Source organism: Apteryx mantelli, chromosome 5 (genome assembly GCF_036417845.1).
Source record: "Apteryx mantelli isolate bAptMan1 chromosome 5, bAptMan1.hap1, whole genome shotgun sequence".
NCBI classification, from domain to species: domain Eukaryota; kingdom Metazoa; phylum Chordata; class Aves; order Apterygiformes; family Apterygidae; genus Apteryx; species Apteryx mantelli.
In genome coordinates, this window is record NC_089982.1 from 40,687,582 (window position 1) to 40,714,527 (window position 26,946).

Here is a 26,946-nt window from a genome sequence, read left to right on the forward strand (position 1 = left end):
ACTCAACATGCTGCAGCCACTGATAATTATCCTGTGCACAGGACCAGATTACAACTAGTCCAAAATAAAACCCTGTAAAATGTGTACAGTGTTGATATTGAGGTCTCTTAGCCAATGGGTTTAGTCTACAGTTCTACCTGCACTGGTCAGCACTACTTGTTAATGCAGACATAACCCTAGAGTAGCAGCCACAGTATTTGCAACATTACGTTTCTTAAGACTTCTGTGAGAAGTACAGTCCAGCGCTCATTTCTGGAGTTGGATGCCTAGTTTCTCATTCAGACTGACTACCCTGCCAACTATAATGTCCTTCATTTTGATCAGTCGCATCCTACTATTCACTTCTCTTTCAATGTACTATCATCAGAGTACTCCACATTGCTAACCATCATTGCCTCATTTTTCTGTCCTTCACCCTTGATTGAATGGATTGACCGTAATGAGCAGGGGGCATCTGGCGATGATAGTAGAAATGAAGAATCAGAAGCAGCAAGAACATTCATGCTCAAAGATTTACGCTGGGTATTCAGTGAGAATGTTCAGATGAAGTGGCTGAGACCCTTCAAAATGGTGATCCCTCCCAAGAACGGACTTTAGACAAGGTCACCAGAGCATTACGAGATTCAATTTTGTGTTATACGGAGATCTACTGATCAAACTCTCAAGCCAGTAGGCATTCAACCTTTGATTTTTATTTTAAAGAGAAATCAGCATCTCCAGCCAGATAAAATCTGGGTCCAAAAAGCCAGCATGTCCTGTACCTCTTCTGTCACTATTGGATGTTGAGTTGGCAGTCAGCAATTCTGATGAGCCTGCATTTGCCTCGCCATTTTCCATGTGCTATGTATATATTGTTCTTCTGTATTTATGTGTTTTAAGTCATTGTATGCATCTCTGGCTCTTACAGTAATTTCTATGGGAAAAATTGCTATACAATCCACCATGTTGCTGACACACTTTTCAGGGCTGTATTCTGTCAGATAAAGGGTATTTGGATAGTCACATCTGAAAAAGGACACTGATTTGCGTCTTGCTGTCAGTGCTTAGTGACCTGGAAGTTCAAAAAAACTCGGAGTAGTATCCTTTGTTCCTCTTCAAAAAAGTATCTCCCTATTGCTATCTTATTCTTTTCCCAGGTCTCTTCCCCTCTTTGCAAAGCAGCCAAGGCTAGAATTTGTACCTCTTACACACTAAATGTGTGCAGCAAGAGAAGATGCAAGACTTGTCACTGGAATTTCGTGTCCTGTGTATTTCAAGAGCCTCCAGTAATTTTCTAGGTTTCCTGAAAAAGAGAAGGAAGATGTCGTGATTCTGTTTGTTTGCTGCACCTCACTATGCAACTCCCTAGCTGGTTGAAAATGAGCGTTCGGATTCATGTTCTCTTGATGGGCGTATGAAAATATGATCCTGCTGGTGGGCAAAAACACAACCCTTCTCCCCAAATTAAACAAACAAACAAAACCAAGCTCCAAACAGTGCCCAAATACTATAATTAATTTGTGAGTGCAATAGAACACTTAAAGAGAAGTGAGCAAAATAAGGCTCCAACCCTGCAATGCCCCAGCAGGACTACCTTAATACAAAAATGTACTTGTTTGCATAGTCAAAGATTGAAGTCAAAGTTCAGATTCTTGAAAGGAATCAAAGTACTTTTACAATTTTATGTCAGGGAGCTCTCTGTTATAGACACCAGGTCTAGAAGAAATTAGATTAAAACTTTTCCAGATCTGTGATTTGTGTATGTAGCAAAGATCAGTGGCAAGGTGAAGGACACAAATTTTGCAACAGCCCAATAGATTTTTTTTTTCGGATCACAGTTTTGGCTGGTTTGACAGAGAAGGCAAAATTCAATCTACTGTAAGCAGCAATATTTCAGAATCAGCCCATGCAAAAAAAAAAAAAAAAAAAAGGACCTGCTATTATGTAATGGTTTATCTCGTGCAATAGTGCGCAGAGGTTTCCTTTACTAGGAGAAAAAGTTGCTGGAGCTCAGGTATGGAAACAAATAGATGTTTACATATGTGCATGTATAGAATATATACATATATTATATACAAAATACACATACAAATGTGTGTATTACATATGTATATATGTGTATACATATATTCTGTATATATAAAATGCTATATGTATGTATACACATACATGTATGCACATGTATATGTATGTATCCACACATAAAAATACACATACAGGCATACACACCACATTATTAGATGTCTCAGTATACACGTATATACACGGCTTTGTCTCTCCCTGCAGCCGGATACCCGCGAAGGCCTCTCTGTTCCCGCCGCCCCCCACCCCGACAACGGCCGCGGCGCTTCGCGCGAGGCACAGAGGGTCGTGCCCCTTTAAGGCTGGCTCCGGGCGCTTTACCACGTGCTGGGGGCGGGGCCCGGGGCGCGGCGCAGCCAATGGAGAGCGCCCGAGGGGGGCGGTGTGTCCGCGTCCCCGTGCCTGTCGCGCGGCGGCTGGCGGCGCGGCGCGGCGCGGCGCGGCGCGGCGCGGCGCGTCCCGCGGGAGAGCGCTGTCAGCGCCGCCGGGCGGGCTCGGCCCCTCGGTCAGGTGACTGGCGGCCGCCGGCAGCGGCGCGGCGCGGCTGAGCGAGCCGGCCGGCGCTCCCCTCGCCTTCTCCGCGCAATGCTGGGCGTCTCCGCGGCGGCGGGGATGCTGCCGCGGCCGCCGCCCGCCGCCAAGTGAGCCGCCGCGTGAGGCAGCGCGCGGCCGGGGCCGGGGCGGCGGGGGCAGGGCGGCAGCATGGCCCCCACCCTGCTGCAGAAGCTCTTCAACAAAAGGGGCGGCGGCGCCGCGGCTCCCCACGGCAGGGCCCCGGGGGAGGGGCCCGCCTTCAGGTGAGCGCCGGGGAAGGGCCGGGGCGCCCCGCGCTCCCCCCCCGCGGGGTGGCCGTTGGGGCGGCCGTTGGGGCGGGCGGGGAGGAGGAGACCACTGGCTCGCGGCGCGCTGCCGGGCACCGCGGCTCCGGCGTGCCGCAGTCCCCGCTTGCGGGGTCCCCCTCTCCCAGGCATCGGCAGGGGGAGCCCGCCCGAGGGGAGGCGGCCGGGCGGCACGGCTGCCTCGGCGTGGCCTCTTCCCCCCCGTTTTTCCCCCCTTGTTTGATCTCCCAGCCATTTTATAGCTGCGTTGGAGGTCTCACGCTCGCGAGCCGCGTAGGTCTTGCCACTCTGCCCCGCAGGAGCACGGGAGAGAAATGCCACACCTGGCTTGCTCTCTCTCGGCATTTGTATGCGATTACTATGATAGCACGTCTTCAAGCCTCTTCATCGCAGGAAAATTAAAATTGGCTCAATTGTTGTGACCTAAATAAATGCTTGTAATCTGATGACCCGGTGAGAGTCAGGTACCTTTCACTGCTCTTTGCTTGTGATGTCACAAATCCTCACAGGAGAAAATAATCAGCTATTATTACTTAATTACTTATGTGATCTTTATCTGATATTGGGTTATCGCTATTTTCTAAACCTTCAGGGGCAGCCTTTTGCTCAGGTCAGTGGTTTGGAGCTATGTTACTGCTTAGTGTCTGTTCTGCTCACAATACCAAACCAGTCCTGTTGAGAAGAGTGCCTGTCACAAGCATGTCCAGTAACCTCTGTGTTGTCATCTTTCTGTTCTTGACTGGTCTTGTGGTCAGATAATATATGGGATTGAATTAGAGTCTGGACTTTCACTGCTGAAACTATTAGGAATGCTTAGGGAAGGCAGGAAATATCTCTTATCTATTGAGCAAGTGCCATAGTGCAAGTATGAAAGATCACTGTCACCAAGCCACTTTGGTTTCAAAGATGATCTATGTGGACCGTAGCCATACGTGTGGCCAAAGTTACAAGATCGTGGTGAAAGATGGAGTCACATCAACCTGCTTTAGGATGTTTGGGTTACAAGGTGATTCCTGTAAAAGTGATAGGGTACTGCACTGGTGCCACATTCATACTAGACACCAAGGCTGGTGAATTTGGGGAGACTGTAGTGTCTATATACTCTATTTGCTAGTTATTCTTTGTAGCATTCATCCACATTAGGAATTAAGGATCTTTTTAGTTTGAAAGAAAACAAAGCTGTTTTCTACATTTAAACTGAGTGGCAATTTCTGAGTCACTCTTAATATTTTGCCTTGTACTTAAAATCTCTTCAAAATACTTTGTATCAGAGATGCAAAAACAGATTAATGCTGTTAATTTTAGTTTTAAGGTTCTTGGATTTTTTGAGGAGCTCCATGCATGCAAATCCTGTGCACAATGTGTGTCCCATTTAAAGTCAATAAAATTGCTCTGTCTGGGATCTAACCTCTATCTGGGAGGTTAGAGCCTATTTTTTTTCTTCCTCCTATTCCTTAAGTTTGATATTGCACACTTGGTTTTTCAATTTGAATATCATTTAAATGATGTGACAATTTAAACAAAAATGGTTGTAATTAAACAGTATTATAAGTAATCATTATTCTCTTTATTCACCACCCCCCCCCTTTCCCTGTTTTGTTTTGGCATATTTAAGGTTAATAAAGTTGTTAGAAGGATTTGGGATGTGTGTGTGGGGGGGGTTGCCTTTTAATATTTCATTAAGTTTCTTTCTTCATTATAATCTTTACATGTGCTGCAAGACTTTCTTTTCAGTGGTCTTTTAGTGACTTGCAGAAGCATACTTATTGGGTCTTAGAAGCTATACTACAACTTTCTAATAAGCTTTCTGTTGAATAGTAATCTCTGTTTAAATGGAAATATATGATTGGACCTAAGTAAAGGGAAAGACTTCCTCCTTCAGTAACCTCTGTATTAAGCATGTATTGCTGGTCACTGTTAGAGGCAGAGTAGTGGAATCAGTCTTTGATCTAATGGCAAGCTTTTTTTTTTTTTAATGATTTTTAGCTATTTTTATTCCTTCTCCATGCTTTGGTTAGTGAGTTCCCGTCACGTTCAGTATCTGTCTTGCTGCATATGGCTCCCTTAAGTGGCCCTGTGAGATCCTTGATAATATGTATCCCTGCAACTTGAATTGTTATGAAACTCTTGGAAGCCTGCATGTCTTCTTACACACCACCTCACCCAAAGCTATAACAAAATCATTGAAGATGTCTTTATTAGATATTACCTCCTTTAATTTACTTTGAAGACTTTTTCTCCCAAATATGCAGTTGGGAAGATTTTTAATGTTCTAACCTCTTGTCTAGAAGTTGTGTTGCAGAGAGTCCCTAACGAGGCTTGAGACTTGCCTGTAACAAGTTCTGTTTTTGTTCGTTCCATTGTCCTGCTTTCCTTTAACTAAAGCTAAAATGTGACCAGATATCAGAGCTGCTTCCTCTCTTTGGTTCTGAAGAGAAAAGCAAGCTTCAAATTCCATGCTACTTACCAGGACAAGCTGGCACAGGCTTGTAGAAAAAAAAAAGAGATGTGGTGTGTATAGCTGAACGTGAAGCCACAGGGAGTGGTTTCCTGGGTGCCTCAGCATTAGCATTTTAATTTGGATAAGGAGTGCACTTTTCAAAAAAACCTCCCAATTGTCTCCACTTAGGCTCACAGAGTCAAGTGGCTTCAGTGTGCAGACTAGATTCCTTTGGATTAAACAAATGAGAATATGTGCTCCAACCACTAATGGGCGTTCAGTCCTTGGGACCAGACTAGAACGGGCCGAAAGATGTAGTGTGGGTGTCAGGTCCGTAGCACCAGTTAATTCACTCTGTGGATCTAGTCTGCGCTGCATGCTAATGTAAGCACAACCCTTACTTGCTGGGTTAGGAAAAAGTAAACATGAGGTATAGATCTTAATATAGAGCTATTAGGATAGTAGGACTTTCTACTGGCCTGTGCCTCCCTGCAAAATAATGGAAATACTGGTTTTGAATTTGATGTTAGAAGGGTAGTATTTAGATTTGTAGAATATTTTAATTATTTCTAAAGAGAGAAATTAGAAACCAGCTGGGGAACAGACAGATATTTGTGATGTAATACTGTATTTTTTTTCAAAACAGTTTTGTGCACAGATCTTCAGCTTCTGTTTTTTATTATTACTGCTTTCTGCTTCCCTTAAATAAAATATATATGTATACCTTTCAACAAAGAAGCTTGATTGACTGCAGTCTAATATCTTTCTTTTTACCTCTAATTTTGAGAATCCCTAATTACTTCACATGTGAGAAATGGGTATTTACGTGTACCTAAGATTCCCTTAAAATATTTCTTATTCCCTTATCAACTGTTACTTCCCTTAGAAGATTGAGTTAGTGTGTTTTAGTACATATTTTGGAGTGCTAGCAGGGCCATGTGCCCAGCAAAAAGCCAGTTATTACTGCAAAAACAAAACATCCCCCTCTCCTAGCATTTTAAGTTTTAGGGATGAAGCGGGATATTTAATAAGCCCATAGTGTTTCAAAACTAGAATATCTCTGGTGCTAACTGAATACTTGAGTAAGGTACTGGGAAATGGCTTTAAAGAAATTAATATGGGTTGCAGGTGGTTTGATTGTACTTAAATTTACAGCAGTTCATCTGTAATTGTTCTTATTTGACTCTAAAATGATACTTCACATGAATGCTTTGCTGTATTTCTCAACATGAAAGTTTGAAGTTCTCCTTAAACTGAGGGCTAAGATTTTACAAATCTCCTAACAAGGGATGAAACTAGTATATGAAGAGCCTATATCCAGGGCATGTAAGAATGAAGAGAAATGTCTCAGACTTCTTGAAAGATTAGCCTTTCACTGCTAAATGTATTGTTCCTGCATGCTAATCTCCGATAAGTTTTCTTTGATATTGGCATGTGTAGCAAAGGGATGTTGAAAATAGGAAACAATTTCACTTCATATAAATTCTGTAAAATGTGAGATTGTGGTATTTCAGCTAGGTTTAAAACTTGCAATCAGGCTATTGCTTCAGCTTTAAATATCAGTTGCTCCTTCTGATATCTATAATGGAACAGATGTCATGTTGTAACTGCAGGATATCAGTCTGGTAACAGTTTGTTAGCTTTGGTGTATGAGATCATTTGTTTGGCAGTTGATACTAGTAATTACTTTGGTCATAGTGCTAAAATGCTTGGTGAGATCCTACTCACTAAGCATTATTTCACAGCGTTTATTACCAGCCTGGCAATATTCCACCCTCTGAAAAAGGAAAGAAAGCAGTAGCGAGCTCCGAGTTTGCTAGTATGTCATTTTGTTTTATCTTCGTTAAAATGAAACACTCCTTAGTAAATTCTTGTAGCCTAGCTGGGTTTCTCTTGAGCTTGCAGCTTTGCAGACATCCAAAGAGCAATAAAGCTACTAACCACCTATGTACATCTTCACACATGGATTATACCTCTACATATCTTGTTGTAAATCCTTTAAAAGGCATTTGAAAAAAATCACAAAAACTCTATTTTATATGCTGTAGGAAGGGAAATTAAACCCAGGGTCAGCTCTGAGCATGGGGGCAGGGAATGTTAAACTGCAAGTGTTGGCTGTGTACCTCTTTACTGACAGCTGAAGATGAACCTTAAGGTGCAGTATTATACCTCTGTTCTGACAGTAGCCTTTCTTCAGTAATGAAAGCTAAAAAGTAAGTTCTGCTGAAAGATTTATTACAGTCTCGCTCAAGACAACAGCTTGGTGAGGAAGTGACTGAAAGTATGGTCTTTTGACATGGAAACTAGGCTTCCAGCCCGGGGCTCTTTTGGAGGAAAGCAAGCAAAAACCCAAGTCCTTTGGCTTTTGAGCTTTGCAGGAATAAAGGCTGTTCTCCCTCTTAAATTGTTTGGATTTCCCCTCCCCCTCCACGCTTCTGTCACTGAACAACCTGGTTTCTTTTAGCCTTTCTATGAGATAAACTCATTCCCTTTTAAGGTTGCAGGAAGAGATCCCTGTTGTGTGTGTTTTTTTTTTTTTTTTTTTAAAAAAAAAAACCTCAGGCACCTAAAAAGCTGTGTGAAAACGTATAAGCTACTGACATTCCAGGAGGGACCTTGGTTATTTCATTTACTTCCATGAAAAGATGCATTTCATCTGGCTCAGCAAGTTGTTTTCCCAGTGGGCTTATCTTGTTTCTGTTCTATGAGTAATTTATTTATGTTGCATAACCAGCTAGTTGTGTGTTTCTACACACCTGACTTAAAAATTTGATGTGTGATTGGATAGCAGGTAGTTGATGCTGTATTCTTAGGGTACTCTTGCCATTCACATGTCTAAGACTGAGTAGGTGAGTGCTCTGCCACATACTGTGCTCAGTATAAAGTGATTCAGGGTATTGTAGCAAGAGAAGGCCTTGGGGCTATCTACACTTATCAGTAGCATGTCTGTAAAGAGAACACATTACAATCTAAAGCAATGATGCTAATACTGTAAGCAAATACTTGCTTGTTGACATAAATGGATCAATTTGAGTGAGAAAATAGAGCTGCTTTGGGCTTGAAAAATTTGGATATTCATTCATAATAGATGAATTCATAGAGAAACTTTTTAAAAGCTGATGCAGAGCCTTCTTGCCAGTAGAGGCTAACTTCACTAGACTTTTATGTAAATTTAGTTGTAGTAACAGAATAGCTTTATTAAAACTTGAGAGGGAAAGAAGATGACAGAGGTTTGACAGAAATGTTGTAGTCATTAGTCATCATGTTATCCTGCTTTGACATAGTGGGATGTAGATGTGTGTGGTAGTGGCCTTTCACTGTAGTTTTGGTCCTAGCAGTGAGTAACAGCAGACTGAAAGCCCTGTGCAAACGAACGCCACTAAATAGCTGTGTGAGAAGGGGCCAGAAAATGTAGTAGTTATTTTCAGAACAAGAAATAAACTGCTTTTATGGCCTTTCAGTACTTTTCCTGTGGCATTTGGAAGCCAGAAGGCTGCTACAGTGAAGCTGCTGAGGACTTTTCTTTGCAAAGAGAATTACTTGGTTGAATACTGGCTACATGTGCTACAAACCTTAGTGAGATACCTGCTCCTTTAGCTATTCTTTTTGACAGTCACAATCATTTGCTCTTGTCCGTGAGCTACTTTGCACCTTACTGGTGTTCAGGGATAGCTTCTGAAGGGAAGATTTGGGTTTAGAGCCATGTGTGACATCTTACATTTTCAACAGTTGTTTCTACTAAGTACATCCTTGATTAAGACCACATCTATAACTGTAATGTGTCACTTTGTCAAAGTGCTATAAGGAGAATGTTTTCAGAGTATCCTAATTATCAGTATTTGCTATGTGAAGGTTTCCATTTGTTAGGTGAAAGATGAGTTTGATTCTGTAGGGTGGTGGTGAACAGCCTTGCTAGAGAGAATAAGTGAGAAAAGGAGGACTCTGAATCGGACATTTCTTTTGTGAAGACAGAAGATGTGTCTGTCTACACCCTCCCACGCCCTTCCTGTGGATTACTACTGCTCTGGCAAACAAGCTGAACATGGCTGTTCACCTTGGTTTGCCTGTCATGAATCATCTCTTCTGTGTTCTGCTTCTCGTTCTTACTCTTTAGGCTCAGGTTGTTCTCTGTTCTACTTTCTCCTCCTCTAACAGTGCTTATATCTCTTGCATCACTCCATCTGCCCCATCTGTATGTGTCTGTCGCTCAGACACCATAGCAATGTCATGTTTTCATCTACAAGATCTGGGTCACAAGACAAGCTTCAGCACAGATTGCGAAGCATCCTGCCGAGGCACTGAGAGGCCTAGCTTAGTAGTTTCATTTGTAATGCCTGTGCCTTCCCAATTACACTTAGGGCAAGTACTGGTGCTTTCTGGTGCTTTTACATAATAAACAGCCAAAATATTTCTGTTTTGCCAGTCAGCGCACTTTCAGGGTATGGGTAAAATCTTATGATTGCATTGATTATATGGACATGATGAGAGTTCTACATCACACTTACTGCTGTTAAAACTTGCTCGTGATTTTTCCTTCCATAGATTGCACTGAAGTGAAATTTGAACTCTGTGTGATGTAATTACTGAACCAGTTCAGAGCTTTCTCTGCAGTGTGTTCTCACTTAAATGTATTGCAGTTCAACTTCTCTCCTCCAAGGTGCTCAGTGAATTTTCACATGTGCTAAAGAAATCAGCCATATTAAGTAAACAAGCTGTCAGTATTTATTTACCTTTCTAATAGGGGTGCTAACAGGCTCAATTTGATGTTAGCACTCTCAAATTACAAGTTTGAACAGTTTACTATAGTATAGTACTTTATAGTGAAGTCTGAAGGATTGTTGCATAATCACTCCTAGCTTTTATTATCATCAAGTCTGCTGACTGTCTTATCAAAGAAAAAAGTGTCTTGAATGAACTTGGTGCTCTGGATTTCTATTAGGAGTCTTTGCACTGAGTTCTGAATCTGGATATTATCTAACACTTGAAATGTGTCAGCTTTTGGGGCTGGGTATGTGAGTGCACAGCTCCAGGGGTACAGGAAAACTAAGCAAAGTGCATTTGTTAATCCCTTCCAAGGAAACCCATGAGAGAATGACCTACAAACTCATGAATGTGTAGTTCTAAGTGGGTTATTCTTGAATTATTCTTTCACTGAATGTGGATCACTTTACAAAAGTTAATAAAATGTCATAATGTTAAAACCTTGTCTGGTCTGGAAAAGCAGATTTTCACAAGCCTTTGTAACTGTCAACAGAGATGAATTCATCTACATCTTAATGATCATACATTTCTGTGTTACCTGGTGGTGTGGACACATGAACTGACCCAGCTGTTGCTGATCATTGAGCACTTGTATCTGCCACCTTTGCTTGCCTTTCCTTTCATATTCACACAAAATGACCATTTTCTAAGATCTTCACATTTAACTCTCTAACTTGCACTTGACTTGTGCTTTAAAAAGAAAAAAAAAAAATCTCCCATAGAAAGGGTTGTAGACCTTTTGTTTCTGAAATCCTGGCTTGTTCAACAGAACTGTGTTAAACAAGCTGGGCAGATAACCTGCGAGAAAGGAGGGTTGGTAACTCCTGGTGCAGGCACAAGGAAGAAGCAAGTTAGAAGCAGAAACCATTCTGCCCAGTTGAACAGCAAAAGTTCATGTCTGTTTTGAAGCTATGTTTTAAGGCTCAGTTTTTGGCAAATTGCTGCAGTGGTTTAAGATGCTGTGACCTTCTCCCATACTGTGTGGGAATTGATTCTTTGCTGGAGATTATCACTTCCAGAGCAGATAGTGTGCTGGAGCTGCCCTCAGTCATGTCCAGGTCAGTGGTATAACCACTTTGTGTTGAGCTACTGGACTTTACACAGAAGTGGTTGAGGAGGGCTCATATGTTCTAGTCCTCAGCTCTGTTGAGAGGGCTGTAATGAAGAGCTGGGAACTGGTGATGACTTCAGTTCACTTAGCAGACAACTGCAGTGGCATGTATCTGTGCTTTTACTTGATCTTGGCTTTTTGCCTGGAGGAAGTTGAGCTTACATGGTAGTCAGCTGAAACAGCTACAGGAGTGCCAAATCTGCCTTACCAACCATTAAAAGAGTTTCTAAATCACAGCAAGGTAAAGAGTGGGAAAAATTAACCCTCTCTGATTGTGAAGATATCATGTATAATGTCTGGCCGTGGATATATACGGCATGCTTATTAAGCACTAAAAAAACATTTCATGCATGATTCCAAATTCCAGAGTGAGTGAATAATACTTGATGACTTTAGTTTTTTGGGACAGTTGAGGATACAAGTGTCACCCACTGTGGACTACATCAGACTACTGTTTAGTTCAGGAACAATTTGGGTACTAAACTTGTGCTCAGAACTCCCTATGTTCAGTCTTGCATACAGGAATATGTTTGGGAATGCTTTTGAATGGAAGTAGAAAAATAACGTGTATTTTTAAAAAATAGCTTTTTTATGCCATTTTTACTGGGCACTTGATAATTCTAAAATGGCTATGTATAGCTGGACTGTACAATGTGCCCGGGGTAAGTTTGCAGTGGAAAGGAAAATGGGAATAGAATATTCATAGTGGGCTTTTTTTTAACATTTGGTCAACTCTATGAACCTGCTTAGGCAGTTGATGCTACATTTGCCAGGTTTGTCTGTCTTAGGTAAAAAGCACTTGGGTGGAATGTCAAAGATAACCTGAACCTCTGAATTAAACTTTGTTTACTGCTTAAAGGAGTAATTGCATATTTGTGTTCAAAAGGGGTGTTGGCATGTGAACTAGAAATCTGATTGAAACAGTGGCTTTTTATTTGCATTACTGAAGCACTAAAAGTTGGCTACAGAGTGGACTTCATTAGAGTCATATCACTGGGCCTGTCTTGATTGGAAAAGAAGGTGAGAGGTTGGTTGGTTTGTTTGTTTTTTTAATTAAGCTGTCCTGAATCTGTAATTGTTAAGAAGGCTTCTAGCTAGTCTGTCCTGCTAGATTTCAACTCGGGAGAAAGTCAGGCCCATTTCTTAGTAATAAAGTACTTTCTTATACAGTATTTTATTGGAGAACACAAGGAACTTGACCGGTTTTTACCTTCCCACAAGGAGAAAGGTTTCTAATGTGGCTAAATAGATAATTGCTATATAAACTTATTGACTGATATTTAATATAATATTTTTTTCTACTACCAAATCTCCAACGTGTGAAGCGTTTTTCTATTTTATGATAAGGTTGCACCTGGCTCTTCTCTGGGATTTTTGTTTAGGTATTTGGTGATTGGCAAGGATTTCTACTTGCCACCCAAATTTTAGCATGTTACTCTGTGTGAATAACTTCATGTGTAAGCCTAGCTGTATAAATTTTAAGTCTTATCTATATAAAATATAGATAAAGTGTGTGTGTTTGTGTGTATTTGTGTGTATATTTGTGTATCTGTATATATAAATATATATATATATATAAATATCTATCTATGTATGTATGTTTTAAGAAAATGTTTAGGACCCTATGAAAGTAGAGCAGTTGACCTGCTTTAAGCAAGAGTCTATTTCATAACTTAATGACTATTTATACATTCAAAGCCCTGCGTAACTGGTGGTAAACAGAAAGTAACTCTCTTGCATACAGTCCCTTACAGTAAGGTTAGCTTTGGCCATGTCAATCAGTTGCAGAACTGTGGTTTGTTTGGTTGATTTTGAAGGTATTATAGCATGAGTGATTGAACTACCCTGATCTTCTATGCTAGGTTTTAAGACCTGGCTCCTCCTTTCCTTTGCAGTGAAACTTGAAAATAAAAGTATATAAGCCTTCAAGATTCAGTACCAGATACTGGAAAGCTACCTTCAGCACTGCCTACAATAGAGGGTTAAGGAAAGCATTTTGGATGGAATAGACAAACATAACAACAAGGGGAACAAAACACGTTTTTGTCATAAACTAATGAAAAATGCCGGAGTTGACGTTATATCCGTCTGCAGTTATCGCTTCATTCAATCTAAGTCAGGATTTCCTGGTATTCATCTAGACAGAGGCGATGGACTTTGCTGTTGATGTTGTAGCAATTTTGAGGTGATCAGGTATGGCTTCTTGTGTATGTGTTCTTTCATATTCTCTTGCCAGTTGGGTAAATCAGTAAGTTTTCATGAATATTCAACATATTTACTTTTTCTTCATTCCCTTCTTGGATCTGCCAACATGTTATTGCAGGCTAACTTTTCAGTTAGCTCTTTATTCTCTATTTTAAAAGAATCACAAACATGTTGTTCTTACAAGAGTTTAATTAACCACTTACAGAGGGCTCACCAATGATTTTTTTTTTTTGTTGATAAACAAATTAACTGGACTGTTTCAGCCCTCAGCAGTGCCAGATAGCCACACTGATATCTTTGGTTTTATGCATTAGAGGTGTTAATCTATTAAAATAAAAATTCAGAACCATAAACCATGGTGCTGCATATAATAATTTGGATTTTAACAGCTTGATCTTTTTTGCAAGTGGATTATAGATTTGTTTTTGAAGTAGGTCCTAAACAGCACCTTGAATTTGGGAGGGTACACCTAGAGCAAGGTAACCAGGTAAGTGTGTGTGTATGTGTGTCTCGGAGAGAGAAAGAAAGAACATACTGTTGAAAATTTACTTTTGGATTGATGGAAGCTGTTGATTCCTTTGGAAGCTGTTTCCCTTGGAAGAAGGGAATGGGGCTCTAGGCAGAGCTTGGATCTATCCCTGCTTCAGAGCATTCTCTTGTGAGGTGGGAGTGGGGGTTCAGAACAGGGAAGAGGAGGGGATTTGAAATGGTTTCTGTAGCCCTGGAGAGTCCCCTAACCTCCTCAGCTGTAAAGCTTGAGAGAGAATGCCACATCTTTCGAACTTTACAAAGCCCTCTTGTGAACCTAGCTCTTTCATAACAAAAGTGGAAGACATTTGCAGAGAACATTACTATTGATATGTAGACATTTTTAATTACTTTGAGTGAAGGTTTTTTGTTTGTTTGAAGCAAAAGGAGTATTTTTCAGCTAACTAGAAAAAAATCAGGGTTTGTTTGGGGTTTTTTTGGACACCAGTGTTTGTGTCTCTGTATCAGTTGGCATCAAGATATATTTACTTAGTTCTGTTGTTTACTTTTCATATTCTGAAACCGTCCTTTGAACAGGGGCTTGAAGGCTGCATACAGAGTTTTTTGTGTTTTTTTTTTTTTTCTTTAAGAAAACAAAACACAAAACCAGGGCTTTAGAAAAGAGGGAGAAGGAACAGGAAAGAGCAGGCAACCAAACCCATGCCATAGGATACCACCCCTAAGGTATGGTGGTGATGTCTGTGCTGGCCTGCTGATTTACGTAGGAGATATTAAGGTCTGAGATCAGTCAGTACTTTAGTATAGCATTGAAATGCGACAAGAATTGGTACAGTATTATAAATATCAGATTCTGCCTTCCATTATATTGCTCAAAATTCTTCTTCAAAAATGCAATATGTCATTCTTCATTCTCCTGTTCAAGAGAAGGTGGTAAAAGCATAGACAGTAAAGCTGGTAGGATAAGAGATTTCTATGCATCTCATTTTCTGGCATACGCAATTCTCAGACGTGCCTTGGCAGCGTCTGTATTTAGTAGCAGTGTTCCTGGAAGCTGGCCCAGTCACATGGCACTGCTGGAACAAGTGACATGTGAATGATGCATTGGCTGAGACCCGTGCTGAACACGGGAGGAGGTGGAGCAGCGCTGCCGGCCGGGCAGTCTGCTCCTCTGTGCTCAGCAGAGATCCTGGACCAAGCACTACTTGCTCCTGTCAGGCTGCTGCTGTTTGGCTCAACCTGTTCGGCTCCAGCAAAAGCTGGAAGTTGGTTATTGGAAGTGCCTTTGAAAAGACCAAACTCTGTCTCCCCCCCACAAGAATGTTAAATTAACAAGTACACCTTCTGTTCTTTGAAACTGTCAAGATGTATTATTATGAAACAACTCCTACAAAATATTTAACTTAATTTTGATAAACTGAGATCTCCTGGCTGTTAGAAGCTACTGGAATTAGGGAGAATAGCTCTTGTGGGACAGAGTGGGAAAAGTTGATTAGGACTAAGCAAGGATTTCTGTGTTGAGAAAAGACTGGGTTGTGGATCTGAGGAGCTTATCTTTTTGCACTTTTTAAAGTCCTGTTTAAAGTCCTAATTTTAAAATATACATTAATACCCCCTCTTATTTGTAAAATTCAATTAAATACATGGATTTAACTTTTCAGTGCAGTTATGAGTCTTGATTTCTTGCCTCTTTGCTAGCAAGGAACCCCATTTCTAGGTCTAGCAGCTGAGAGCACTGTCTCTGTTCTCTTTATGGTACAACTTCAAGCATATTGGTTTTGGCTTTTGCTTTAGCACTGAGACACTCTGAAACTTAGTTCCCAAACTTCTGACTTATAGATAAGGCAATGAACAGTGAATTTAGTATCCAAACTTGAGTGTTGTTTGAGTTCTGAAACACTGATTTAATAGGCTGTTCTTGATGTTTGTGGCAAGCTGATGTGTGCAATTTATGGTGACTTTAACTTGGTATAGAACTGCTTGTGTTAGCCTCTGTCAGGTACGTGTGGTTTTTGCGGTTGGTTGTTTGGTATTGCTTTCTAGCAACTACAATGGTGAAAACTGCTTCCAGCTTTGCAAAAATTCAGTATAACATCCCTCAATAAACCAGGCAGTCTATGGAGTTCCATGTTTGCAGTAAAAATGCATCTAATGTTGTTTTACTTTTCATACAGCACTGTGTAGAACTACTTTCTAAAAGAATGGTAACCTTTCTGTACAGTGATCCGATAGGGAGAACTGTATTTCCCCCACCACAACTCCTTCTTATACTAAAATCTGAACTGAGAGAAGTCCTGTACGTAACGTGTTCCTTCACTTGTTGCGTGACTAATCTGTAACCTATCCTGCCTAACTTGTGTGAAACTGGTAACTATGTATCATACTTAAACAAGGTGGTTCATCTGAGGTTAAATAGTACGTTACGATATTAGGACTACTATACATGATTATGGAAAAAGAACGTGGTGGCATCAGCACAACTCTTCCATGTTCAAAGTTTTTAAAAGAGGAGAAGTAACTTTGGGTAAATACTTAAAATGAGCGGGGGGGAATCCACATTACATAAACTGTTCAACAGACTGAAGAAAGGAAATTCATCCTTAAGCAATGCAAAATATATTCCACTTCACCTATAAACATAAGCTGTTTTGGCACTCATCCCAAATGTCTGGGTTTGGGGCATTTTTTATATATTAATTTTGCGAAATGTATCTTTCAGCAAAAAAATTCTCACTGAAACAGCAGGCATGATTCAAACTTTGTTTTTCTACATTCCTCTAGTTCTTTTCTAAAAGATATTGTGGAAAATAAAACATTACTGGAGACTTTGAAAAGATTGTATTAAATTTGAAAACTGTTTAGATTTTAGTGGACAGTTGTAATTCATACAGAAAGTTATTCTTAATTAGATAACTCCATCATATATATTTCTGCTTTCCCCCACCCCAAATTTTCTTGCTAAAGTATCACCTTAAGTTGAAAACATTTAGGCAATTGTCTAAAGAATCATGATGAAGGGGAGGAAATGACCTACAAACAGAGCAGGTGACATGCTGTCACATAGCCTAGAAAAAGAATGATTAAACTCTGCTTCCCAGAGGATTATATCTGGAGGGCAGGACACTTTCTTCCATATGTATTATCTACTCTTTGGACTTGGGGTGTTCTCCTGTGTGGGTTTACTTTTTTTCTTTTTTTTTCCCTTTTCAGAAACTTGTGTTGATTTTTTTTTTTTTTTTTTTTTTTAGTGGTGTAATTCCCAAAGTATTTTGGAATTTATAGTATTCTACAGATGAATGCTACAGTGCTGTCACAAAGTGCATCTATTTAGTTGGCTTATTGGCGTTCCTAGTTCTCGTGTTGGATGTAAGTCCAGTAATGAAGTAATTTTAGCTAAATGTTTCTGAATTTTGTTTTGTTTTTCTTTGGGGAAAGATGGAACAGAACTGAATGCTGTCAGCTGCTGGTCCAAGTGTAACTGTAGTAAACCTGCCATCAGCTGCCTTTCATTCAAGCTTCCAGGATAAACAGGAACACTGATGTTTGAAGTAGTGCTTGTCAATGAGGAAAAGGCCAGGAGTCACCCTCTGCTAAATCATTTCAATAACTTGAGAACAGACCAAAGCTTTTCACTTCTTTTGGACGTTTGGGAAGGGGAGTAATTGTGATCTAGTACATGTTGCTAGTCTGGGAATTAAAACTGAGATTTGTTTTTGACTGCTATAGGCTTCTTGTGCAACTGAGCAAGTTGTTTAACTTACCTATGCTGTAGTTGTCCACTTGTCTTCTTGACTGGTAGGACAGTGGTTGGGGTTTAGTGGGATTACAAAATCCTTCTAAGTAGGATGCAGTGCTATTTAGCATGTAGAATTGGGACTTGGAAACTTGCTACTTTTTTTTTTAAACTCTACTACTGTATTTCTGGATAACCATTAGCCAAAACTTTTTTTTGTTTTTGGTTTTTGTTTTAATCTGGAAGGGAAATAGCTCTATTGTCATCATCTTGTAAAGTGTCTAAAGCTCTACAGATGGAAAAGAGCTATGTAAGAGAGAAATTATGAACAGCCATGCATGGATACCTTTTTTTAAAGTGGGGGTGGGAAAGAGGACTTTGTTCTGCAGTGGAATTACCTGAGCCTGAACAAAATGTGGTGTTCCTTTGGTTTGTTTAAAAACTTGTGTTTTCTTTGTCAGAAGTATTTTATGAGATTTTTGTCATCAGTACTGCCATTAAAATATTAAATACATGTTATCCGAACAGTTTTGGAAATTAAAATACATGTCTCTGAGAAATATTTGTGAATTTGTCTCTTTGAATACTTTTTAAATTATCCACAGGATAGCCTTTTAGGCATGTGTTAAAGCCAGTATCAATCAACTTGATGCTTGCTACAGAAACTTTTCTTTTTTCCTTCTACTTTTTTAAAATGCTTTCTGTAATCGTAGTTTCAGACTCCTGTCCAAGTGTAAATACTCTTTGTCCTCAAAAGTAAAACCATTGTAGTGCAAAACTTCTAGCATGTTTCTTGGTGTTGGTGGTGGTGAGGGGGTTGTTTTTTTTATTATTATTTATTTATTTATTTATTTTTTACTGATAACCATATGGCATTGATGACAGATTCTTATTTGCTCGTGAGCTCTATGAGGTTGCTAAGAGTTGTCAGATGACACTTGCTCACATGAAAGCCATTAACAGGGTGTTGTAGCTGGTGTTAGAACAACCTTGCAGCAATGAAGGGCGAGTCACTGCAAAAGCACTATGCCTTCCCCCCCCCCCCCCAAGGCCATATGGTTCGGTCTTGTGACTACGTAATTGCCAGCTACCTAATCACATACCAGGAAGCAAACATAGCTAAAGTCAATATTAGTTGTTGTATCTGCTACAGCCTTGTACCAGGCTTGGTAGGAAAAACTCAAACAGCAGCAAGAGCAAGTCTTTGGCTTCTGAAACTTGAAAGTCATGTCTACTGCTCTGTCTGGAATAATTACTGCAGTATATTAGCTACGGCTGTCTTTCTTCATTGATGGCTTGTAAAATATATGATTTTTTTTTTTCTCAACAAAAAATTCAGCAGACTGCATTCCTGTTTAGGGAAGAAAGCTGATAGTAATTACCATTGTTAATGGTTGATCTATAGTAAAGAAATCTGTTTGAGGCTGTATCTCTTCAGCCTGTTTGTTTTTTTTGAAGGAGCTTTGCAAGAGCATCTTTAGTATAAGAAAATGTGTGGTGGTACACCAAAAGCTACAAATGGCAGGGGGGGACAAATAGCAAGAGCAAGAAATAACAACGATGTACTAATTGGAAATAATCTCTCTCATACCAAACTGGATAAAAGGATTAGAAAATCTTTGGGAGACCAAAGTGTCAGCCGTGCAAGCAGAGTGACTAAACTGCTGCAAGACAGGTATGCATGTAACTTTTTTGTATACATAATTTTTGACAGAGAATGGATATTCTAAGCTGATATTGGGTTTATAATCATGCGCTTAAAAGGCTAGCCTGTGAATAATTTAGAAAGCTTTACTAGGACAGTAGTCTTGCTGGTGATGGTGATTGATACTCTAGAAAGCCTTCCTTGTTTTTTGAAACTGAATCTACATTCTTGACTCTGTACATTCTGTGTACATACTAACTGAGGTCTGAAGGATAATTGACTTTTCAGTTCAGGTGAAATAAAGGTGAGATAAGATTACCTTTCCTTTCTAATTTTCTAATTAGTTTTTCTTTTTCTAACATCCTGTGTTAATGGGTCAAGTAGTAATAGTTTGCAGTGAAGACAGGCCGGGGGGGGGGGCGGTAATGCTGTGAAGTGGGGGAAGAATGGAGAGCGGCAACCCTCTGCAATACTTGGAAATGATCTTTAGAGCATTACGTCAAAGTAATGTGGAGTATGAATAGCTTTAACTTCTTTGTGATGCCTTTTTCAGGTGTGTGCCAGGATGTCTCTAATGTCTGAGTCTCTATTGCTCCACAGCTGTAATATGAAAATACAGTTCAGGGTAGCTCTTAAATCCTCATCAAAGGTGTTAGAGTAAAAATTCTACTTTCAGGACTGCTGACCTAAGAAACAACAAAATATATATTTGTCTGTGTGTATGTATGCTTAAGGTCTTTTTTTGTTTTTTTTAGCCTGTGGTGTTGTACTGAAATAGTGGTTAGTATCTTTCTAAAGTGCTTTAAGGTCAACTGAAGTAGCTTTCAAATATAAACAAATAGCTCACTATTTAGTTATTGCATACAAGCTGGTGCTAAAAAGGTGAGCTGAAAGCTTTCTTTGTAAAGAACAGTGTTTGGGGATCTGTATTAACTGAAAATATTGATTCAAGGCAGAGTGGGGCAAACTTGCATAGCTTTTTTCAGAAACAAACTACTCTGCTTTCCCCTAAATAAAGATCTCCTTGCCATCATATCCATTATGAAAGAAATTTTGAATAAGTCAAAGCAAAAGGGTTTATTTGCTGCCTTGGGAGAAAATGAAGCAAATTTTGAACATAATTCTATTATGGAATCTGGGGAGAAAGCTTGTTGGGGTATCTGTAAGCTGTTTCAAGCTCACAGCTTGCTTTCAAAAATATATATATCCATAGTGTTTTATTATCTTTAGTGGACATTTTCCAGGTACAGAAAAGCTGATGTTCCTGCTGTATAAACCTAGAAAGCTTGTTCTTGTCTTGAAGATCGCATTATTAGTTCTGGCATCTTCCAGACACTGGAAAGATCCATTTGAAGGTGAGCTTAAATAAGCTGAACTGTTAAAAAAAGGTGGCCGATGTTGAAAGAGCGATCATGTTCCCCTTTCTTCCTCTGCTTTCTGGCAGCATGCTCCTGTCCTCCACCCCTTGTACTGGCTCTGGTGTTTCTGATCCTTTTAGACCTGGCTCTGCTTAGGGTGTCAGCTCAGCTCACTAAGCTAGCAGAAAACTACATCGGGAAACAAACAAAAAAACATAATGAACATCCTGACTAGCCCCTGTACTTATTTGTAATGTATAGGAAACATTTTCTTGGTGCTCTTTCCTAAAGATGCAGCTCTGTGGATAAAGTGAGTTAGCATAACTCCTGCTGCCACCGAGAGGTGGAGGTTCTGTGGACGTCTCCAGCATCTTCCTTCTCTTCTCCAGCTTGCCTTCTGGTCGGCTTTCTTAGGCTGGTGCAGATTTCTGCTGTTCTAGAAAATTCAGGTGGCTTACAGAGGGGTCTAACAGTTAATGGAGCTGACGTGGGCAAGAGGACAGGTTGTGCAGTTGCAAAGGGGGAGAAATGATATGTGGGACTGCTTTTTTAATTGTTATCAAATAAGGTGTTTTATTCAGTCAAAATAGCCATGTTTAACCTGAAATATGAATATCCACATAGGCTTGCATTCATTTAATGAATTCAACTGATTTTTTAAAAATATGCAGGACCTAGCATAATCTGTTGTTTTTAAGCCAAAATGAAACATTTCAGTTAGCTGTCAGATGTTTCTAGAACTTCAGTCTCATCACCTCCTTACCTTTCTAGGATGTGCTTATGTCAGAAGTCAATTTTATCATTTTGCAATAAATTCAGACTTGGGTGGCTTCAAAAAACTTTAATTTTGTTCATTGTATTTGTAAGTGACTTTTATAAAAAAAAAAAAGTTATGAATGTGTGCCTTCAACACAGAACACCGATAGAAGATATTTTAGTATTTTGGTTTTTTTAAGTAGCTCTTTTACAAGAATTGAAGATATAAAATCTTTTTATGTAAGCGAAAAGAGAACAAGTTTTACATAAAGAGGGGCAAGGCGGATGATATTTCAGTTAGTGTATCATGAAATTTTTATTTTCGGAGGCTTCTTCTAAGCTAATTGAAAGAAGCAGCAGTTGCTTTGTTATCCAAAGGTAGTAATTGTATCTTTTATTCTTGTCAAACATTCGTGCTAAATGTAAAACTTACCCTAGGAATTATGTTATTTCATTATCAGAAGTAACACTGTCAGTAGTAGGTGTATATGGCAAAACTACTCATATTACTGTCGCATGGTTCCCTCTAGCAGCTACATGTAGTTAGGAAAGCTGCTTTAGACAAAAACTGAGAGAGAAAAGAAGCTGATTAGGGTTTCACCAAATGAGCATAAGGAAAGCAACTGAGCCTTGAGGCATGCAGTAGGGGAGAGTCAAAGTGGTGGTGAAGAATTAAAAGGATACTCTTTGAGTTCATTAAACATCAGTATTATTGTAAGTTTTCAGTGGTCCACTCCACGATGAATTACTAAGTGCAGGCAGAAAATAACGGCTTATTCTGAAGCATGTGTTGAGGGGCTGCTTTCTATTTCAAAAGCAGAAGAATTGAAGTTTGTTTTTTATGACAGATTTGTCTTGATCATAAAAAATTCAATCTAATAATAGTATTCAAGTTCTGATAGAAGCTTTTCATACAACATTTACAGAATCTTCTATTTTCCTATCCTCTGCTTCTTCCTCGCAAATACATCATGAGAATTTCTGTTTCATTAAAGTTTACATGAGCATATAATGTGGCCATGGATGGGAATGGGTATGGAGTGTGTCTTCTCAACCATCTATTTCTGTGAAGTGTTTAGAAGTGTATATCCCTTGGTCAAACCTGGTGGTTGAAGCTGATTAGTGATTTAAAAAATAATTGAGCAAGGTGAATGCATATGCATACACGTTGCCTGAGCTCATCTAAGCCTTTTTTCGTTAGAGTTAGGCTAAAATCTGTTGCCTATATCCGATGTTTTGGTCTTACTTTTTAGAAAAAACTGATACAAGAGTGAAAGGGATTTTTTTTCTTCTCAGTCAAATCCTTAAACTATTACTTTCTAACATCTGCACTGTGTAGCTTAATATTCCTTTAGAAGTGTGGTTTGGGTTTTTTATATATGAACTAATAATTTATTTAAGGGAATCCTACCTCTCTTTCTAAAATATCATACATGAAGAAGAACCCAAAAGAATTATGTCTTTCAGTATTGCTAAATAAGCAGGGAGTTTATAAAACCCCAATATTATTTGCTTATCTCTTATGATTTTTACATACCTGAGAGTGGAGCTGACCAGTGAGGCTATGTCCTGTCTGTACGTTTCTCTAACACTCTATTTTTAGGGAGTAATTGAATATTCCCTTGGCCCCTGTTTTGGGGGCTGTATGTTATGTAAACTGGCTTAAACAATGAAGGGTGGAAGTGCAGTAATCAGTCTGCTCATCAGCTTTTGTGAAGGAAAAAAAATCCTGGTCATCTGATTAGTCTTGTGCCTAGTGCTGGATTCCACATGGAGGTAATGAGACTATGGGGTGTATGTGCCTCCTTAACTTGCCTGTAGATATGCTTGATCTCATCAGATGAGACTTTACTAGGATGGATCACTTCTGTAATGTGAAAGACTGTGTTCTGTGTAACTCAGAGCCTGAAAGTGAAGATTTCATTAAAATAAATTCGGTCTACTAGGCATATAAAGTTTTTGTTTGGTATTTTCTGGGTAACTTATCTTGTTGCTGCCTGGTACTAGAACCTGTTTAAAGTTCTGAAAGATTGCAGCAGTCCTTAATTGTAGTATGCAAAGGCACCTCAGCAGGCTTTTAACAAATGCTAAAATAGAAGCCAATTTATAAAACTTGGTTCACTCCTCATACAGAAGTTGGCACACAAACAACGCTAATACTAACTAAGCTCACTTTAGTGCAGAATGTGGGAGTTATCTGTTCATAAGGAAACTTAAATTCACATAACACAAATATCAAGCATGCTGTTCGTTTTGGCGGCTGGATACAGGGCTGGATTGTCTCAAGCTGTGCCTAAAACGAATCATTTTCAGTTCAGGCTTGCAGTCCTTAGGTCTGAACTACTGACCCTGCTGTGCCAGTTCTATGGATAAGTAAGGCTTTGCTCTTATGTATGATTTGAATTAAGGATCTAGAGATATTCCTTTGTTGTTGAAAGGAATGTTGCCTGTTGCCTGTTTAATAAACCGGGATAGTTACTTCAAGAATGATTCTGATATTGTCTGTTGCAAAGAGTGTAAGTAAATAGCCAACTGTATAACCAAACAGGAATGCTATTAGAAAAGGATATCAGATTCTATTGATGGTTCTGACTTTTCTTCTGCATTCTGTTTAACTGGATTTTTTTTTTTTAATGAATTTGCACTGGCAGAGGGTTGAGAAACTAGTAACAGACTTAAAACACATTGTGTAGTTGCAGCTCTTTGTACATGTGAGGTGTGTAGGATCTTTGGGCAACTATCAACAATGATATCAGGTCTGATCTCATGCAGGTTAAGTTAATGCTGTGACTCCCTTTGAAAGGGAAGACTTGAAAAGAAATGTCTGGCACTCCTTGCATTTTGGAGGCAGCATATTACAAACACAGCCTGTTTCCTCACTGTTAATGGCAAAACAGCCCTTAGCATTGGTCCATGGTCTAGCTTTGATGTGTATTGGACCCTCACATATTATGAGTACGCAAAGTATACTTGCATCTGAGTACCTTGCAGTGTAGATAGGAATCTGGCTTTTTTCTATTGAAAGGTAGTTTAAAGGAAAGAGTAAAATCTTCCAGGTTGATACGGTCTTTCAATTTTGAAAAAGATGCTTATTTAGTCTCTTTCTGACTATGTTGGAAGGGGAGTTGATCTCTGAAATTCAAGATAAAGCACAAAGAAGAAATTCACCTGCCTTTACCTGTGTCGACTTTCATCTGCAAGTCTGAGTGTACTCCTAAAGCAGTTACCCATGGCAACTTACCGTGTGACTCTAGCAGGAGTTGATGGTGCTTACTGCATTATTGATCGATGGCTGTTAACAGCATATGGAATACAGTAGCTTCAAAAATTCTTGTTTTTCAACTGTATACAGATTTTGTGGCCTTCCATCCATTCCGCACCTTCATTCTCTGTAAGACGTAGTTTGGGAAAATTCCTAAATGAAACATCCTTTTGGTGGAAAATCAGTGTGGCCTTGACTGAAGTCTATTACACACTATGTTAACCAACAGCTATTAATAACAGTTGTACTCTCACCCCTTGGAGGTGGTCTATCCAGGTCAGGGGTGAAGCAAATGACTGAGCACCAGATAGCTACCCATGCTATGTTGCACTGCTGTATCCTGTGCCAGTTTTTTCCATTTGTTCCAACTTGTCGACTATATCATATGAAAAGCATTTTGTGTAGCTGAGTATAAGACTAACCAAACCTCTGTGCTCTGACGTGTAGGCTGACTGCCTTTGGAATTGGGAAGGAATGTCCCTTCCTCTTGCAGCTGTGATCAGTTATGTGCTTCAGTTTTGTGTAGTAGCTTGAGGAGACAGAATCATGTGTCATGGAGTATCTCAGAGAAGTGGGCAAATTCTGGGTTAGGGAAACTGTTTTACTTGAGAGGAAATGCCAGCAGTATCTTGGTATCATTTATTATATTAGTTTCATCATAGTTGGAGATCAAGTCTCAGTAATCTGATTGCTCTGTAATACCTAAAACTTCTCAGAAAAGAAGAGGAAGAAATTATGGAAATTATGTAAACCTTGTCTTATTCTTACAAGAATTAAATAATGGAAAATTTGTAACATCTTCACTGTAGTCTTTCTATAAATGTCCATAGTATTTCAGGGTCTGTAGGGACAAAATTGTCTTAGGTTGTGAATTCTGAACTATCTTGAACTCTGAGACTTGACAGACAGGTTTTATCTTCTGGGATGCTTGAGGAATAGTGCTAGGTGGTACAGTTACCACAAACTGACTAAGCTGAAACTATGGTGCTAGTGCAGTAGAAGGAAATGTCAATTGAAATGTGCTTAATAGAAGTTGTCATACCTAACACAGTGAAGCAATATTTCTTCTTTTGCTGGTAAGGTCCTGGTTGAGTACTATGTTCAGCTTTTGGCATCATGTGAAGTAAGATGTAAATGTACTGGGACATTTTAAGATCATGCTCATTGACAGAAAAAAGTTTGAAAGGAACTGGGGTTGTGTTACTTAAACAAGAGAAGAATGAAGGAGTGCACAGTGTTTCAGCTTATAAAAGGCTATAGTAAAGATGATGGTAATCAGTTGTTCTTTATCATCACTAAGAGGACTGCAAGAAATAGTACACCTACTTTGAAATAAGGATGATCCAGACTGTGCATGGCTGGGGGGCAGGAAGGAATGCATTTAAGGGTAATTGAGTGCTGGAACAGATTGCTGAGACAAAGTTTTGTCTTCTCTTTATGGAAAACTTTGAATAAAGAGTGGATGAAAACTTGATCTGGCTATGCCTGCCTGTGTATCAACATTTGATTTAGAGGATGCTTTCAGTTCCTTTTCAGTCAGAGTTCTGTGATTACAGTTTGATTCTTGTGAATATTGAATAAAAGGTGCATTTGCTGAATACCTGTTTCTTCACTTAAATAAGCCTGCAAAGTAAGCACAATATCTTTAACCTCTTGTGCTTATAATCTACAGCTGGTCCTGTTCAGAGTTTGACTTGAATGAAATCCGCCTGATAGTTTACCAAGACTGTGAGAGAAGAGGCAGACAGGTCTTATTTGATTCCAAAGCAGTCCGCAAAATTGATGAAGCTGTGGTTCAGGTATGAAATGCTAATTTTGCTTCTGTTCTGCCAATCTTTTGTTTTCCTTCCCAAAGGTAGGAATTTTAAAATGACAATGTCAAGTTCTTAATCTTACTTGTGATCTTTCACTTGATCTGAATTCTGTGATAACTGCAAGAAGAGTGTTTTAGATTCCAAAAAGTCAGTGAAAACATCTGGTATTTGGCACCTTTGGATATAAATATGGTACTGATGCCGAACAATTTAGGCCCTGTCTTGATTTCAGGCAAAGCAATTTATATCCCTTTAATATGAATATTTCCTTTAATGTTGAGTAGGATTGCTTTTTGTTGTTAGCCCTGATTGCACAGTCCCATTATTTCAGTTATAGCTAGTATGCCTCTAAAAGTGCTTGTCTTCCTTTAGTATTTGGATCAGTAAAGTTGTTGGCTCTTTGTGAATTTAAAATAACTCTGCTTCAGCTAATCACTTAATGTACAAGACTGATGCATGATAATATATGGTCACA

General features: G+C 39.4%; 1 protein-coding gene across 1 annotated transcript in view; it reads left to right on the forward strand.

Moving 5' to 3' along the window:
• The first annotated feature begins 2,648 nt into the window (after positions 1 to 2,648).
• Positions 2,649 to 26,946, forward strand: part of RAPGEF2 (Rap guanine nucleotide exchange factor 2) — a 301,571-nt gene continuing 277,273 nt past the window's right edge. The window contains exons 1-2 of the mRNA XM_067297871.1: positions 2,649 to 2,858; positions 26,330 to 26,456. Of these exons, the coding sequence (XP_067153972.1) occupies positions 2,764 to 2,858; positions 26,330 to 26,456 (222 nt within the window). The 5' untranslated portion in view covers positions 2,649 to 2,763. The remainder of the gene's footprint in view (positions 2,859 to 26,329; positions 26,457 to 26,946) is intronic.